This window comes from Dysidea avara, chromosome 2 (genome assembly GCF_963678975.1).
Source record: "Dysidea avara chromosome 2, odDysAvar1.4, whole genome shotgun sequence".
NCBI lineage: Eukaryota > Metazoa > Porifera > Demospongiae > Dictyoceratida > Dysideidae > Dysidea > Dysidea avara.
Genome location: NC_089273.1, coordinates 10,323,115 through 10,341,234, shown reverse-complemented (window position 1 = coordinate 10,341,234; position 18,120 = coordinate 10,323,115). Strand labels below are relative to the sequence as shown.

At 38.1% G+C, this 18,120-nt stretch overlaps 2 protein-coding genes and 2 long non-coding RNA genes across 5 annotated transcripts in view; 1 reads left to right on the top strand and 3 right to left on the bottom strand.

The window, feature by feature from the left end:
* The window catches only part of LOC136247800 (uncharacterized), a 133,458-nt gene extending 128,017 nt beyond the window's left edge, over nt 1-5,441 (bottom strand). Inside the window, exon 1 of the mRNA XM_066039624.1 lies at nt 5,207-5,441. Within this exon, the coding sequence (XP_065895696.1) occupies nt 5,207-5,410 (204 nt within the window). The 5' untranslated portion in view covers nt 5,411-5,441. The remainder of the gene's footprint in view (nt 1-5,206) is intronic.
* A 719-nt stretch (nt 5,442-6,160) lies between these two features.
* On the bottom strand, nt 6,161-8,363 carry LOC136247799 (E3 SUMO-protein ligase KIAA1586-like). The gene is made up of 2 exons (XM_066039623.1): nt 6,404-8,363; nt 6,161-6,306 (listed from the first exon to the last, which is right to left on the bottom strand). Exons 1-2 carry the CDS (start codon nt 8,361-8,363, stop codon nt 6,161-6,163), a joined length of 2,106 nt encoding a protein of 701 aa, XP_065895695.1.
* A 66-nt stretch (nt 8,364-8,429) lies between these two features.
* LOC136246601 (uncharacterized) lies at nt 8,430-11,937 on the top strand. Of its 2 annotated transcripts, none has more exons than XR_010696663.1 (4): nt 8,430-8,700; nt 10,737-10,915; nt 11,061-11,129; nt 11,564-11,937. It is a non-coding gene; the product is annotated as an uncharacterized lncRNA (long non-coding RNA). The 2 variants fall into 2 exon arrangements; XR_010696662.1 differs by having other exon boundaries at nt 11,186-11,937.
* A 115-nt stretch (nt 11,938-12,052) lies between these two features.
* LOC136246600 (uncharacterized) lies at nt 12,053-16,224 on the bottom strand. Its single transcript, XR_010696661.1, has 6 exons — nt 16,030-16,224; nt 13,038-13,082; nt 12,872-12,983; nt 12,502-12,604; nt 12,343-12,456; nt 12,053-12,290 (listed from the first exon to the last, which is right to left on the bottom strand). It is a non-coding gene; the product is annotated as an uncharacterized lncRNA (long non-coding RNA).
* Nucleotides 16,225-18,120: the final 1,896 nt, after the last annotated feature.

The following is an 18,120-nucleotide window of genomic DNA, read 5'->3' as shown; positions in this document are numbered from 1 at the left end:
TCATTGTCCAACACCACGGAGCTGTACAGCCACACACAGCCATCTCCTGGTTGGACAGGGCTCCATCAAGACCCTAGACCACTCGTACGGCTCACCACTGTGCTCTAAAATAACAGCCAGCAAAAGCAGACCACTTTACTCTGGTCGACTGTGGCAGTGAAACTTGATAGTGCATTCATTAAGCTTTGTGTTTGTGTGAAAAAAATCAAACTTCCTGTCTTGGGCAATAAGAACGGTTTTCGTAGATCCAGTCACAATTAAGCAATGGTGTGGTACTGGGAATTATATAGAATTACACGTATGGTCAAGTCATCAGCACGAACGGGCGTAACGATTATATGGTTGTGCCTTCATTCACAGGCGAATCTATCCCTGGTTAGTTCATTTCTCTAGGCCTCGTAGTTTCTCAAACGTTATTTATTTATTTATTTATTATTTGTGAGGGGCATAGGAAAAGGGACCTATAGCTGTTATCATGGAATTTGAGTTATGCTAATCAAAGAATTCCACAACTTTCCAACTGTTTATATTTCAAATTTCAAGTCAATATTCAATTGTTTCATAAAGTTATAAAGAATTTAAATGCAGGTGTAATTTCCAAGTGTACATAATTTACGTACTATATTTACCTAACAATAAGCAGAAATTTACTGACTTTCACTCAAAAGTTAAAAAAATCTCTATAACTGTAGGTCCCTTTTCCTATGCCCCATCACATTTATTCATTATTTATTTATTCATTTATCATTTATGACATCAATTTTAACCACATTTCATATTATCTTTAGTACTTGGTTGTATAACTAGGACCGCATCACATACAACCAAGTACATACACCAAAGTGTGTAATTATATACATATTATATAGCAGGGCCTCAGAATTCTTACTGACCAACAAATGCTTAATTATTAAGTCTAGGATATTAATTTATGTATCTATATAATTTTGTGTTCTCTTCATGTAATACCAGTTGTTTAAATGAGGATGGATCAGGGTGATGGATAGGCTGGAGTTGCCAACGGCAGACCACGGTGATATCTGGGACAAAAGAAGCCAAGTATTTCTACTTTGTGTCACACACAACCATTATCTGACTCATCCAGTGAGTTTCATGTTTTAGTATGAGATGGGCTGATATGTCAAAAAATGGTCACATGGTGTCTTGGATACACTGCAAGATGAAATAAAATGTGTAGCAGATCAGCGTGAAAATTGGCAGTGCCTTCAAAGAAATACTCATGCATAGATATTGCACATCAGTGGTGTGTGGACACTGAATGGTGATGACACCATCATTGAAAAAATGACAGATTGTACAAATACAATAAAAGCGTGAATGTGTCCCTGACCACATGCAACCACAGAGAAGTGTTAAATAAACACCAGTGTAGGCATGGCAAGGTGTGAAATATAAAAAATATATATGCATACACAATAATATTTATACAAGTTCAGTACATTCTTAACAGAGAAACACTGATAATTCCCTAGCACACTTACTTCTAATGTTTCAAAAACGTTTGGGAAGTCTATACGTTAGCTACAGTAGTTTTTGGCACTTCACAGCTGCAGGAGATATTATTTTATTTATTGTTGCTGGGCAGGTAAATACAAACACAGTACAAACAAACAGTATTACGACATGAAAACATAGTGTACCTCTGTTAATAATCTGCCTGAAAGTATGTGCTGGCAGCTGGCATGGTGACTTCAGATGGCTTACAGCAGCACCTGGCACTTGTCTGAATACTTAGAAAACAAATATCCGGGCACAAACGATTAGCAGACAAATTAGTAGTAGACCTGTGGATGGTCACTCATGGTCACTAATCTTCTCCTGGCCTTTGGAATCATGGGTGTGGTACTGGGCATTATAAAGAATTACATTTTCATTCAAGTCATCAGCATGAACAGGCATAACTATTGTACATTTGTACCTTTGTTCACCAGCGAGTCGAACCCCATTTAGTGCAAGTTCATAGACCTTGTAGTTTTCCCAACCATTAATTATTTATTTATTTATTCATTCATTATTATTTATGATGTAATTTTAACCGCATTTTGTATTATTCTTAGTACTTGGTTGTATAATTACTAGGACTGGGTCATATACAACCAAGTACATATGCCAACGTAACAACCTACCCATAGAGCATGTATAAACAATGCCATAGCCAGCACTCAGAGCAGTGGCTGTGCTGGCAGAAATGATACGCATGCATACACAGGAAAGAGTTTAACTAATGTCAGAAAATCACAATACTAAAATGTAGCTTACACAAAAAAAATGAGCAAACTGCAGTGGCATTAACTGATTTAGTAGGTGTGAGATGTCTCTGAAGCTGACTCAATCAAAAAGTCAGGCCACTATGCATGATAAGGAGGTGAAGGCCAGCGCAATCAACATATGACCCCAATATGGCACAGACTAAAGGAAACTGGTAGCTAAGTGCCAGTGCATCAGTGATGTGGCTGATGGGTACATGCTATGTGCATACATAACATTCTTAGCCATAGATGACATACTGGAGATACATATTAAAGCAGTAGACTAAGTGTGTGCAGCAATGCATTATTGGCAACACTGATGGTGGAAAATCATTTTACTAGTAAGCCAGGTGAAGGATGAAGCTGTTCTGCAGCAACTTGGGACTCGCCGTGCCACCTGGAAACACTTGTAAAAGTTAGAGACACGAGTCATGAATGATCACAATAAACTCTGTTGTAACTAGAGGCCACTGGTATGTTCCAGCAGTGTTACATTGGCACAGTGATCACAGTCTATAATATTATGCATACACATTACTCAACATACAGTAGATACGTAGTTACACATATGTATATGTAACACATCTTACAGATCACAGACCATTGACAACCACAGAAAATAATACCAGCTAGCATCTCAGGTGAAGTACAAAGCACAGTAAAAATGTACAAAATATTGAACCAAGTACATGCACCAACTTTGCCACCTACTCATTGGGCATGTATAAACAGTGCCATAGCCAGCACTGAGAACAGTGTGTGTTCCTATGCAAATTATATGCATGCTTATGTATACAGGCAAGGGAGTTTAGTTGACATCAGGAAATCGCAACACTAAAATGAATTAATGCAACTTGCACAAAATAAACAAGTTAAGTTAGCTATAGTGGTATTAATTAATTTGTTTATATTATAGGTGTGACATGCCTCTGAAGATGAGTCAGCAATGAAGTGACATAACAAGGTGGTGAAGGCACAACTGGCAAATCATCCCATTTTGGCCAATATGGCACAATAGGCTCTGTTGTAACTAGAGGCCACAGGTGATGTGCCAGTAAATCAGCGGTGTGGCATTGGCACTAGTTGGCATAGTGATCACAGTCTACAATATTATGCATATTACTGAAGCTAGTAGGAAACTGAGGGAGAAACTTGAAAAGTGAAGAAAAGATGGGGAGCAAACCTTAGTTATTAGGAAAAAATATGTTTTAAAGAAAGTGAACGACCTGAATGTCGGAACAAAGAGTGCATCACAAGAACGTAACTAATCAAATTATTTTTTTCTTGTTTCAAACTAGTTTTTATTTTTTAATTTAATTAAGGCTGGCAGAAGTAATTTCTGCCAGACCCTGAGCATATTCACCTTTGTACGTACTGCTCTGTATGTGCATCACTAGCTTCTTATAGTCGTTTGTTTGTGTGTGTATGTGCTGTAAAACCTTTAATAATAATAATAACAATAAGTTAATATGTATTACATAATTTTAACTGCATTTCTTATTATCTTTAGTACTTGGTTGTATAATAATTATTTTTATTATTAGCACTTTACAGTGACCAGCAACTAGTTGGCTATAACTAACATCTTGCACATAGTGTTACAGCCAAAAACTGCCTCCAAATGGCATCTCAAAAATATATGATTTCAAAATTTTCCTTGGGGGCATGCCCTACCAATTTCACTTTTACTCTGACACATTGCACATACAATACATTGCACATACAATACATTGCACATACAATACATTGCACATTTCCCCTCTGCATTGCACACAGAGGGGGAAAGCTTCTTGTATATAATGCACATACAAATGATCATGTGTACAACCACAAAACACAATACCTACAATATCCCATCCTATTACAACATGAAAGTAAACTATAAATATAGTCAGTCATCATTCTCGACATACATTATTGTTGATATACACTATTACATACTGTATTTTCCAGTAATTAGCGAAGTATTGAATTATATCAAACAATTTTATATTGCTTAAGCTGTAGCTAGAGGTGAGCAATTATCTAGATATATGTGATTAGTGAGATATCATAAGACTTACGTATCAAGATAAGGATGACTGGTTTATTTATCTAAATAAAAGTGAGCTTCCATAAATTATTTGTATATCAAAGAATATCTGAATCAGATGGTGTAGACATCTGCTGGGGGCTCCAACTCTCCTATACCACTTGGAAACATTGTCAAAACTGACATTTTTCACTTTTTTGTATTCTTCAAATTACAATTTGCTGACTTTACTGGTTAAAATATTGACAGTTAAATACAACAAATAATTGCTTCAATTATCGATATATGTTAAATAAATGAGGTAAGTTAAAAGAAATATCGAGATATATTCAAAAATTTTCATGGTACACCTCTAGCTGTAGCTAATACAAACATTTAGCTAGCTACTTTATTCTTTTTTTACGCATTTTTATTGTGTGTCATTTTTACTAATGACAGAGACCTCAACCTGTAATATAAAGTGCATTTGGAGTGAGACCTGAGGTTAAAATGAGTGAGCTTTGTTTACTTATGCGTGAAGTCTCCTCATAGTAGATAAAAATTTCACTTTTTAGGCTATTTTCCGAGCTATTTTCAGTATGATACCTGTCCATTTTTAGTCATTAGAGCACTGTTTAGTGCTTTGCCAAGAGGTCCTGAAGTTTGAGTGAAATTAATTACGTTAGAGCGTAATTTTCTAGGAATCGGCTGCAATGCGTGAGATGGAAAACCATGCGTGAGACAACAATCACTCAGTACGCGTAGCTAATGCGTGACCGTGAGAGTTCAAGTGTCTGTAATGATGATTTTTTTTTTCTTCAGTTTGTGCTTACAGTGCTCAGCGGCCAGTGCTTCACTAATCGTTTGACCTTAGTACTTGCATGCCACCTCTAGACTACTGAATTAGCTACTACTGTTTACTTACGGTAAGCTGAAACTGATGCCGGCTGTAGAACATGTACGGTTGACTCGGAAAAATAACTACGTTGGAGTTTTCACCATCCCCAAGTCTTGAATTACTCTCCAACGATGCGTTGGTACCAAAGTTGTAAAACTGCTGAACTGGTATGCAGTGTACCTTGCTAACCAACAACATTAAGACGAAAAGTCCGGCAGTAGTTATCGCCATGTCACTGAACGACTGTACAGTACTATACCTATGGTAATCGTGAATGCCACAAAATTCCATTACCGCGTGCACGTGTTAAAAAAAATTAAGTATTCTGTGCGTAGGGTTTAATTAATTAATTTGTATTACTGTGCAGGCCTCCCATGCAGGGGAGCATGTATGTACAAAGTAGTGGTATGTGTAAATACGGAACTTTCCTCAATTTCTACAACCTCTTGAGGACGTGATTCGTCAACTGTTTATTCCTACCTTATCAGGCTGTCCACCGCCTTGTGATAATTTACGACAATTGTAAAATTATATGAAGGTATACTGTTGAGAGTAGCCAACCCTGGGCTATGGGAAGAGGGCCAGTATATAGTTATTTGTGGGTATATGCACATAGTGCGCGAAGCGCACTCAGCATGCAAAGCATGCTCTCTTTCTAGGGGGGTCTGGGGGCATGCCCCCCCAGCAAAAATTTGAAAAATAGGTACTGTGAGATCAAATCTGGTGGCATTTTTTAGTGAAAATGCGAAATACAGTCCTTCAAGATAACTCCTTTGATATAATTAAGTAGGGGAATTCAACCCCTTGTCCAGTAGTAAATATCGTCATTATAATTGAAGCATGCAATAAGAATGTATGTCACTACAAGGCTTAAGTTTGCACTCTTTTGAAGTTATAGGATAAATGGATGCATATGTACATACTATGGTGATATAATGATGATGTTCTTATACAGCAACCATATAATACAGGTACACTGATTCAAGTCTTAAGCTTTTTCCATATAATATTGTAATCATGTTCTTCATCAACCTTTCGTTTTCTTGCACGTGCCTTACTGTTGTCTGATGGTGATCCTTTCCATGATCTAGCATATAATGCAGGGCAGAATTCTTGAGGTGGTGGACCTACACATTTGATGAACATAAGCGTAGAGAGTTTTTATAGTAAGTGGCAACCTCACTGTAGAAGCCAATATGTTCATTTGGCTAAAGCCTCTTTCACATTCAGCAGTTGATACAGCTATGGTTTTTGTTGCCTTAATGAGGTCAACTAGCTTTTCTGGAGGTTCTAGCAAACCTTCAGTTCTTACATTATCAATATATTCTTGAAAACCTCTTCTTGCTACCGCATCATCAAGATGAAAAACGTCACACATGAATTTTATTTCTTCACCACCATAGGTTAATGGACATTCTTTTGGCCAATTTGATGGATTTAAAACAGTGATAGAATTTATTAACCTTGATAAGTCATTTTCTGTGCCTCTGAATGCCACCAATCGCTTTTCAAGATTTGCAGCTAAGCTTCTCATAAGCTGACCATATGGAATAACAACATCACATTTTCGGTTATCCTGTATTAGAACACCTTTAAACTTTCTTTCCGTGCCAACTTCATCCACCAAGCATTTTATTTCCTTGTATTTGATGCCAGGATAATCAACCATGGAATTGAATACTCTGATAGCTCTAAAAATCAAAGCATGAGCTCTGGGTAATGTTATCTTCCGTTCTTGCAGATCCAATGAAAGACTAGAAAGTTCTTCTAAGCAATCATACATAGTTGCAAGGTTAAGAACAAAACTTGAAGATGCTAACTTTGTAGCTAAGCCCTTGAAAGTTTGTTTTTCTGAAGAGTTTCTAGATGGATCTTCACTGCCTTTAGTAAGATGACAATGCAGAGGGTAGTACAAATTCCAAATAACTTTTACAGTGCGGAAGCTTGAAGCCACCCACCTATTATCAAGCACACGCCCAACTGTGAAAAATTGCTCAGATAATTCTTGACAGCATTCTTCCAATTCTCGTTTATTCTTTGCAGAAGAGTGATAAATGTGATAAAGTTTATCAAATAATATTTTGAAATGATTAGTTCCGCTTATCTCTGCAACAGCATCACCCACCGCTAATTCTAAGCGATGATTAAAGCAGTGCCATAAAATAACATTTGGAAAAGATTGCTGTACTCTTTTAGCTACCCCAGAATGTGAGCCGAACATTACAGAAGCACCATCTGATGCAAATCCAATTAATCGCTGAGAGAGTAGTTCCTTAGTAAATCCATGTACTTCAAGGCATTGTATCAAAGTAGTATATATACATTCTGCATTTTGTTCAGGAAGCTCAATGAGATCAAGATAAAAAGTGACAGGTTCCAAGCTGTCAGAAAAGCAGGTTTTTATATACACTATAAGATTGGATTTTTTACTAATTGAGGTAGCCTCATCGATCAAAACAGAGATTTTACTTCCATTTTCAATAATTACTTTGCAAATTCTTGCTCGCATTTCATGACCAATATGATCACAAACTTTGTGACAAGACTTGTCACTTTGCAATGTTCGTCCAATGTCAACTCCATTAAGCATATGAATGTCACAATCAACAGGTAAATCAGTAAAAGGACAACCAGTTTTAGCTATTTTATATGCAATTCGAAACAGCTTTTCTGTTGCAGTGAGATGCGACTTATTCATGGTGGCAATACCACTCTCAATAGCCTCTTTACTTGCTTGTAGCTTGATCCTTTGAGCTTTGATATGTGCTTTAGATTTGTTATGCTTTCTTATTTTATTCCGTAATGACATAAGCTGCTTCTCTTTTGTTTTTCCACATGCACTAACTGTAGCTGACTGCCATTCATGAGAAAGGTGAATACTTTTTGCAGCATCTATACTTAAAGATGGTAGTTCTTTACATATGCTACATCCCAATTTATGATCATTACAAAACAGCCATGGATACAAACTTTTTTTATTCATCCACATCTTTTTGCTCCAGCAAGTAGGTAAATCCTTTACAATGTCATCACTTGAACTTGAAGTCACTACACCTCCACTGTGACCTGCACTAGTATCTACTGAAGACTCAACATCACTCTTATCATCTGATTCATAACTATCAGATTCGCCACTTGTATCTTCAACAGCAGATTTCCTTGTAAACTTTAAAGTAGTTTGCATTTTAAGCCGCACGTGTTCAGTTAATTCTAATTAAAGCACACCTTACGAAGTGATCACCTGGGGATTGACTAAGTTCACCCAATCCCATGCCACTCATGTGACTAGCATTATGTAACCACACTATTGCGGGTGACTCACGACGTGACGTAACACAGAAACAGTCTTGTGCAGCTCTTTTTAAAGCGCTTTTACTGTATTTTGGTGAATCAGTGTTGTCATGACTGAAGGACGTTTGACAGCTCTTTCTTTAGTGAGATGAAACGTCACAACCATTGATTCTACCAACTTTTGGTGTTACTGAATACTGCTGATGAGGAAGCTGAACTCCAGTAGAGTAGTAAGTCAATGTGATGTACAGGTAGCTAGTAAGACTAGTACTGCTACCATAGCCACTTGTTACTGGACTGCTTATAAGCTGCTGTACTTCTTTTGTACTACAAAGAGACCAAGTAGAAGAAACAACTAATGCACTTATCAATGTTATCCCCCACCTCCCCCTACCCAGGAAAGGTGGGGATTTGACTTTTTCAAAACTGGGAGTACGAACATCAAATCCCTACCCAGTGTCTCGCCAAGTGTACCTAGGGAAACAGGTTATTCTTGTAGGAGGTAGATAGCCATAAACTTCAGTAAATTAATTTGGATGGTCAAATTCCCCACTAGTGTGGCGATTTGTAATGTCAAATCCCCCACGTACGCCTGGGAGGGGGGTAGTGGGGCTTAATATTGACAGGTGCAGGATTGTCAGACTTGCAAAATACATATCACAGTTAAGGGGTGGCACTATTACAAATATATCTTGTACTCTGATGGCTTTGTCTTCAGTTGGAGTGGTCAAACTTGAAAAATGCTACCTCTAAAAACTAGGAGCTAAAGAAAGAACCATGCAACATTAATACGCAAACTACATGCTTACTGCACAAGTCAATGGCGAATACGTACAGCATTAAACTCAATAACTACCTTGAGTAAAGTATTATATATTACTTATTGTAGACATAAACCATAAACAATGCATATGTATGTACCTTGACTGTTTACAGTTTATCTAGCATATATTTTCACTAAACAAAGCCACTAGTGCTCTACAAAAGTTAAGGTTTCTTAGTGTCTAACCACATCGTAACAACATCCTTATGCTGATCAGACTTTGCTGAGAACAATAATACTCACTTGCAGCTATCACATCTAAGTTATTGTGGACGAGGTGTGCCTGCAAAATTACCTACTGTACTCTAATATAGACCAGCTACTATGTATGCGATAGGTACAGCACTGTATGTGTGCTTGTATTGTACTGGTGAGTGAAAAAGCTAATCCACCAGCTTATTCTTCTCCAGTGTCAGATTCTGGTAGATGAGTCTGATCTGTGAACTATTCACATCTGATCAGAGCTCGATACAGCACACGACCATGTCATGCACAAATAGTTCACTTCTATCACGGTCTTTAAGGTGATAATGTGTTCTCTTACTTGTAGTCACAGTGCATCCAGTGCCTATATACGTAGCCTACCATGACATTCATAAGAACTGCAAACACAAATCATACACTATTTCCTTAATCATATAAGGTAGCTACAGTAGCTATCGCAGTAATATGCAGTAGCCCTAATTAAGACTGGCATTTACCCAGCTAATCACAGATTTTTTCATAAAAATACATCCAGATCAGAGAAAATTACCAAAAGGCAATAAATTACATCATTAATAATTATTATCATAAAACTTTATTACAATATTTAATTTGATCGAGGATAGTGAATTTACAACATAGTCTGGTAAATCGTTCCATTTTGGTACAGTGTGAGGGAAGAAGGATTGGGTTCTGTAAAGTACTGTATTATTGCGTCAAAGAAATAGTAACTGTTAGTTCCCTTCTGCAAAGTATCTCGAACCCAATAGCTATATTGTGGTTAACCTGTCATCGAATCTCTATGAGGTGTCTTACAAGTATCCCTATCCATAAATGGATTTAGAAAAGTACAAGACATATTAAAACAAGAAATTTAAATTTGGAATAGGTATCACTGAAAAAACCAATGAAACAAGAAGGGATTAAAATAATTGACAAGGATTGTGGTTGCATTGCTTGAATAAACACACATACAAATTTTTACTCACATCATACAAGAGTGAAATTAATCAGGGATTTGTGGGTTTACTCCATGTAACTACGATCCTTGTCATTTTAATCCAGCAATTCGCTCTTGTTTTATTGGTTTTACGATGATCTCTACTCCAAATTTACATCTGAAGAGTGTACCTAGATCGTTTACAAGTATCTTATGATTTGGTGGTAGGGGTGAAGGTGGTAATCATTACTATTACATTATTACATTTATGGTGTGGTATTTGTGTAATTTCATTGTAGCCACTCCTCCCTACTCTTCATACATTTTCGTGATAACTACAACAGGTGAAATAAAATATGGCTCCAACTTGGATCAGGAAGTTTTCCATAGCAGTCAATTATGGATCCGCTGATAAAGCGCTACCTGTACAACAAATACAATATAGGATATGTCAGTAGAATCCCGGCAGGTTGTTAAGGTGAGAGTTATATAGTTACGTATGTAACTAGACTGTATAGTAGAAATTTAAAGGCTGGCCAGTTCTTTCTGACCAGCCATACTACTTCACATGTACAATACTACAATCATCAGTGACTTGATAATTATGATGTGGATATTATTAGGTGGAAGGGAACAAGGCATAGGTGTCGTCGATGTGCAGCTATGTCGATGTCAGTATTCAGACACTTCAGGTAAGGACTATACCAGATCTTGCAACAAACTGTTTTTAAAGGGAACGTTTCTTTAGCATTACAATTTCACTAACTGCAACTAACCTTGTGTACAGTTATTGAGCACTAGTCATCAGGGTGCCTATGTATGTACACAGATCATCAGTATAGGAGACCAAACTAAATAACAAACTTGAGGCTATAATGTGACTGAATTTTGGAAAATCACCCTTATGGTTGCACCTGGAATTTTTGAAACTAGCATGGTGCCGATAATAACAGAAAACACTTTTCAAATATTTCTAAAAAATTCTTCTAATTCAAGGTATCTATGGTTTATTCTACCCTTTTTGGTAGGAGTTTATATTGCTGTGTTCCAGAACTAAATATTTAATGTGTCGAATGCACCCATACGGGTAATTTTCCAAAATTTGGTGATACATACTCCTTACCAGGATGCTACAGTGAATTGGTTGAATTACTGTGATGACAGTTCACGTAGGGGCAAAAGATGACCTCATCACTATAGTGTTTGCCTGAGCTGCTAAAGAAGAGACAAGCCTTAATGTGATGATGCTAGAATACAAAGTAGCCACTCAATGGAGTCACTGTCCAGCTTTTGTTAGCATTACTATTCACACCATCCTTAGCCCAAGTGGAGAGCCATCAGACATGTTGACTAGAACAATGGAGACGAGAGAAGATCTGATGCAAGATGTGTTTGCCAGAGTGAAAGAAAGATCAAAGAAAATTGTTCGTCATATTTTTATAGTGCTGTACAATCATTGTATTCAAATGCATTGGCAATAATATTTGAAGAATCAAGAAGTTGAGAAAGTCGTGGGTATGGTAGTAATATTTTAGTGGTTTCATTAATTGGCATACTACCCTGGGTATCTAGTTGGTCTATGAGTTGATTTTGTAATAATGAAGTATTTGGGGACACAATGACATTGGTAGGATTTTATTCACACAAATCTTTACTAATTTGTAAATTAAATTCTGTGCTGATTAAACCTTGTATCCAGTAACTATTCACATTTTACAATAGAGCACACATATTAGCAATGTTGATAGTTAGATATTAGGTTATTCCAACTCAATATCATATATATCCAGACAGCCTTAAATCTTCTCCTTGGATTCAAACAACCTTTTCTCCTTGAAGAACAACTGTAAGCCCTGTTATGTGGTGTACAATAATCACAAATAGATAGCAGTTTTACCTCCTGACCTTCAACGTAGTTCTCATGTACATTGTATTTTTCACTGCATTCCACAAGTAAAAAGTTTGTGTGTTCTTTAGGAGCTCCGGATGACCTGTCTGATGATGAGGTCATCATGATTCCTACGTACATGAATACTTTAGTTAAATGCACTGCAGCCAACTAACCTTATCATATGCAGCGGAACAGTTGTTGTTGAGCACTGGTTGTCAGGGTGCTCATGTACACAACTCATCAAGTAGGGGACCAAACTATGTAACGGGGTTACTCCTAGACGTACAACAAAGAATTAGTTAAGTACAGTAGTCCTTTCCTGAGAAGTGTGTGAACACACAACGTCAAAATGACATTGACATAGCTACAGGTCGACGACACCTATGCCTTATTCCCTTCCACCTAAAAATATCCACATCATAATTATCAAGTCACTAATGATTGTAGTATTGTACGTGTGAAGTAGTTTGGATGGTCAGAAAGAACTGGCCAGCCTTTAAATTTATACAAGTCTAGTTACGTACGTAGCTATATAACTCTCACCTTAACAACCTGCCAGGATTCTACTAACATATCCTATACGAAGTTTTCCATAGCAGCCAATTACGGATCAATGTGTAAAGCAGAAGTTCCCACTCAGCTGATAAAGTGCTGCCTGTACAACAAACATGATCCAAATTGTTAAAATTGGAGTCATATTTTATTTCACCTGTTCTAGTTATCACTAAAGTATCTGAAGAGTAGGAAGGAGTGGCTACAATGAAATTACACAAATAACACACCAGTAGATTAATGTAATAGTAATTACAACCTTCAGCCCAACCACAAAATCCTTGCAATCATGCACATATTATAATAATCAGGCTGCACTCACAAAGTGGCAACACAAATATCTTCATTCTTACTGTGGCACTGTGCTCCTAAAAAAAGAAGAGCACTAATAGAAGCACAGTGACTATTTGATGGGGAGGGAAATAAAGGAAGGTGGTTGTTACACCACGTACTTAAAAGTGGGTACGAGTTGTATCAAAGTTCCTACACAGCTACATAGTTGTTACTAGATATAATGCAACATGTATTACACCATACCTGAACTGGAAATTTGCTTACAACTCATACTGGATCCCCACTCTTATTACCACCTGCTAACATGGGTAGACTTGGAAATATTAAGCTTAAACCACCAGACATAACATACCAAGCACCAACCTGTAACTATGCAGGGCCTCTAACCATTTGGCTGTTATAAATGCACACATGCACGTACCCTTTTTTATGACCCGTAAGTTTGATAACACAAATAATTAGCAAGTGAGATGTTTTGTACTACAAGAAATGTGTAGTCCATGGGCCATATATTTGCATAAAATGAACAGTTGAGGTGGACCAAATACACAAAATTAATCTTGCACCACCTCTCCCAATGCTACAACACCCGCACACCACATGTCTCTACTCGATATAATGATATGATAATGCACTTCATGAATACCACCAACACTAACACTGTTGTAGTAAGCTTTCCTGTATTCACATAAGGTCAGGTAAAGTATAGATACTTGCTCCCCATTGGCCACTTCAGTATTAATTCATGGTGTGGTGACTATTCATTATATGAGCTAAAATCATAAACTATTTGTCACTGCAATGATTATGAAAGACTCACACATTACCTCTTTTCTGGAGCAACAAGAAACATTTTCATAGATATAAAAGATAGTTGTTACATCTCAACGCACATGTGATCATAATGAATTTTGAGGCATCACGGTGGAAAAGTGATGTGGGCTGGTGATGGGTAATTGTCAACGTTAACATTGCCTGGCCATGACTTGCTGTATTATTACGTTATTCATTGTGTCACAGCTTTATGAGCTCTTTCTCACTGATAGCTATAACTTGATCACAAAAGTGTAGTGTTGTTCCAGTATCAGCTTGTTATTTCTTTCCAGTTCTGGAACTGGAACAGCCTACTGTCAATGTTAACGTTGCTGGGCCATGGCTTGCTGTATATGTTGGTCATTGTGTCACAACTAGTGGCAGCATGCAACAACCAGGCATTATGCAAAAGCAGCACCAGTGAAAACAGGATAAGTAAGTGAGCTAGTAGCCATGCATGATCACGTGGGTGACACTCTAATATATCCTGTACTCCAATCATCAAATTGAAAGTCAAGAAATCTGCAGTTGGTCAAAGGACAAGCATCATTATTTGTGACCGGATTTGCAAAAAGGGGTCTTCCACACACATCCAATTCTATGAACTAGAAAGACCATAACTTAGTGTTCAAGAAAGATACAAACCTGAAATTTTCTCCATCCATTGACCTATGTTAGAGCTCACTACTGCCCAAATGTCAAGGCAATGACACTTTCCAATCCCAAGTTACGAATTGTCAAAGTTCATAAATTGGATGTGTATGGAAGACCCCTTTTCGCAAATCCAGTCACATTTTGTGAAGTGTATAACAGCATTGTAAGTGAGCCGGGTCATGAGGACTTTCCGGGTCATTTGGGTCACATTTTGTCTGGCTCCAAGTGGGTCTTACCCACTTCACTGAATATCTAGGTCTGACCTGGATGAGATCACGTGTGACTATAAGTTAACAAGCTCGATTGTATTGGTGGAAATGCAGTCATAAACACTCAAGAAGCTTACACCCCCATTCAGGAGTATGTTTTGCTGTCTGTGCGGGATATGTAGAGCCACACCTACTTATCAGAATTGCATCAGCTGTTCTCTGTGGGCATGCATGGCATCACGGGATCCGTATTGCTACTTGAAATGTAGGTAACTAACTTATGGAAATTCTTAATTGCTGTAGCTGCATGTAGACTTACATGGAGCCACACCCACTTGATAATACGTAGCTACCCACTTCTTGCAGACAATCCTAAAATGCAGGGCTAACTAATGGAACTTGTGGACTTTTAATCTAGCTCTTGAGGAACGTCTCTATTTTAATTAAACTGGGTCAGATCCAGGTCCCATCCGGATTACTATTTGGGTCAACCAGGTCAACAGTACTGACCCACTTACAATGCTGGTATATAACAAGAATGATACTTTCTGAATAACGATACAAAATTGTAGCTCAAAAGTTAAGGCATATACCAGTGCTGCTGACAGAAGGCCAGTTTTAGGCTGGTTTTGAGAAAATTGTGTGTCTCCTCCCACTAGTTTCTATGTGGTTAGACACTATGAAACCCACAATTTATAGTTGAAAATATATGTACTTATACGCATCGTTTATGGTTTGCGGTAGTGTTTTTGAATTGTGCTTCCTTAGTGATATAATTTACAAAAGGTAGTTAATAAATTTACTGCTATTTGCATTCGCCATTGACTTGTGGAGTAAAGCATGTGGTTTATCAATGTGCATTAATGTTGCACGGTTCTTTCTTTGGCTCCTGGTGTTTAGAGGTAGCATTTTTTTTAGTTTGACCACTCCAACTGAAGACAAAGTCATCAGAGTACAAGATATATTTGTAATAGTGCCACTCCCTTGACTGTGATATATATTTTGCAAGTCTGACAAAAAAGTGAAAATTGGTTGTTTCTTCTGCTTGGTCTTTGTAGTGGAAAAGAAGTACAGCAGCTTATTAGTAGTCCAGTCATAATAGCAGTACTAGCTTTACCATAGGGTAGGGAATATATAATCTATGGTCTTACTAGCTACCTGTACATCACATTGACTTACCCGCAGACTACTGGAGTTCAGCTTCCTCGTCAAAAGTATTCAGTAACACCAAAAGTTGGTAGAATCAATGTAAAGAAAGAGCTGTCAAACGTCCTTCAGTCATAACAACACTGATTCACCAAAGTACAGTAAAAGCGCTTTAATAAGAGCTGTATAAGATGTTAACCTGTGTTACGTCACGTCGTGAGTCACCCACAAATAGTGTGGTTACATAATACTAGTCACGTGAGTGACATGGGATTGGGTGAACTTAGTCAATCCCGATCACCTGAGGCTCGCATATGGATAGCATTGTGGGATCAACCTTCTCTGGGAAGTGAACTTGTTAAAGATTTATACAGAGTAAGTTAATAAGCTATGTGTTGATTAAGGGTGATTTTCATGCTGAGAGCTAGCTACCTTACTATTATGGCTAACAAGGTATACTAATTTATTAATAAACTTAACAAGGTATACTTCGTATACCCCCGTATACCCTTAATTCGAGCACTGGTTTGCTCTTCCTGCTCGTTGGGGAGGCCTGGGTATTTTTATTCCAACTAACACAAGTAACGATGAGTTGGCTGCTTCCCGTCATATTGCTGAGCCTCTTTGTTTGTGCATTCATGACCATTCTAAGAGCTTTGTTGAGGCTATTTCTTTCCAACAATCTAGAAAATTTTCTGTGTGCAAAGCAAAGTTAGACACTTACTCTAAGATTTCTTCTGAATTGCGTCAGCAGTTGGAACCCACACTGCAGCGTGCAGTGGAGCTAGCATCTGTGAAGGGGGCTTCAAATTGGCTTACAACCCTCCCCTTGAATGAGCATGGTTTTGCTCTACGTAAGTTTGCCTTTCAGGATGCCCTGGCTTTGCGTTACAGTTGGCCTCCCCTCCGTACTCCAACTCTTTGCCCTTGTGGGGCTTCATTCTCTGTGGATCATGTGCTCTCTTGTCTGAAGGGGGGACTACCTTCCCTTCGCTACAATGAGATAAGGGACCTCACTGCTACCCTTTTGACAGAGGTGTGCTCCCAGGTGTGTACCGAACCAGAACTGCAGCCCGTCCACAATCCTGATGAGTTCCATCTTTCCACCTCAAATACTCAAGAAGGGGCTCACTTGGAGATTGCCATGAATGGTTTTTGGGGTAGTCGTTCTGAGAGATGTTTTACTGATGTTCGCGTTTTTAATCCACTTGCCCCATCTAACAGTTCTTCATCACTTTCTTCTACCTTTAAGAAGCATGAGAATATCAAGCTTTGAGCTTATGGTCAGAGAATTCGTGAGGTTGAGCATGCTTCTTTTACACCTATCATCATGTCGGCAACAGGGGGGTTGGCTCACGAAGCCACAGTTTTCTACAAGAGTCTGGCTTCCCTCCTATCGGCTAAGTGGGATGACGAATACTCTGTAGTCCTGGGTTGGCTTCGGTGTTGTCTTCGGTGTTGTCTTGGCTTTTCTCTGCTCCGCTCAGCTATTCAGTGCATTCGAGGTGCGCGTTCTTCCATTGGTGCTTAGTACACTAGGGCTCCACCACCAATGGATTTAGTGCAAGTGGAGTCCCATTTGTCAGAGTAACATGCTGGCTGTGTTACTCTGTTTTTCTTGTCTTTACAGTTGTCCAGCATGTGCCTTTCTTTGTGCTGGGGGTGGTAGGCAAGGGCAGTCCATCAAGCCCGGGAAAAAAAACAGACTTTTTTGCTTGCGTATTGCGGTAACGTAGCTACGTGTCACGTGTTCACTCACATACGCAAGTGTTCAAATCGGCTCGATTCAAATGGAAGCTAAGTCTGTACATCCATCCCTCGCATTCCCCTTTGCGTCATAATAGGCCGAGAAACTAAACTGAAATCCCTACGGACCGTTTTGACAATTCTATATACTAAATATAATCATTATGCCAGTACATGTATTATTATTATTTATTGTTAATCAGCAGGACCCTCCAGGGGTATATTGCTGATGTGCAAATACATGTGTAAAATTTCAATTAGTTACTTAACTATATAAGTACAGTGTATGTACAATTACGACAAGTTACTTAATTATATACATATGTACAATTACAATAATAAACTATAAAAATATATATGTAGGGAAGTCACGCGATC

What these genes read in the sequence shown, in the direction of transcription:
- LOC136247799 (XM_066039623.1), bottom strand. Translation starts at nt 8,363, where the DNA reads ATGCAAACTACTTTAAAGTTTACAAGGAAATCTGCTGTTGAAGATACA. An exon ending in AGCTGTATCAACTGCTGAAT is followed by an intron (nt 6,307 to 6,403) that starts GTGAAAGAGGCT and finishes TCAAATGTGTAG; the next exon opens with GTCCACCACCTCAAGAATTC.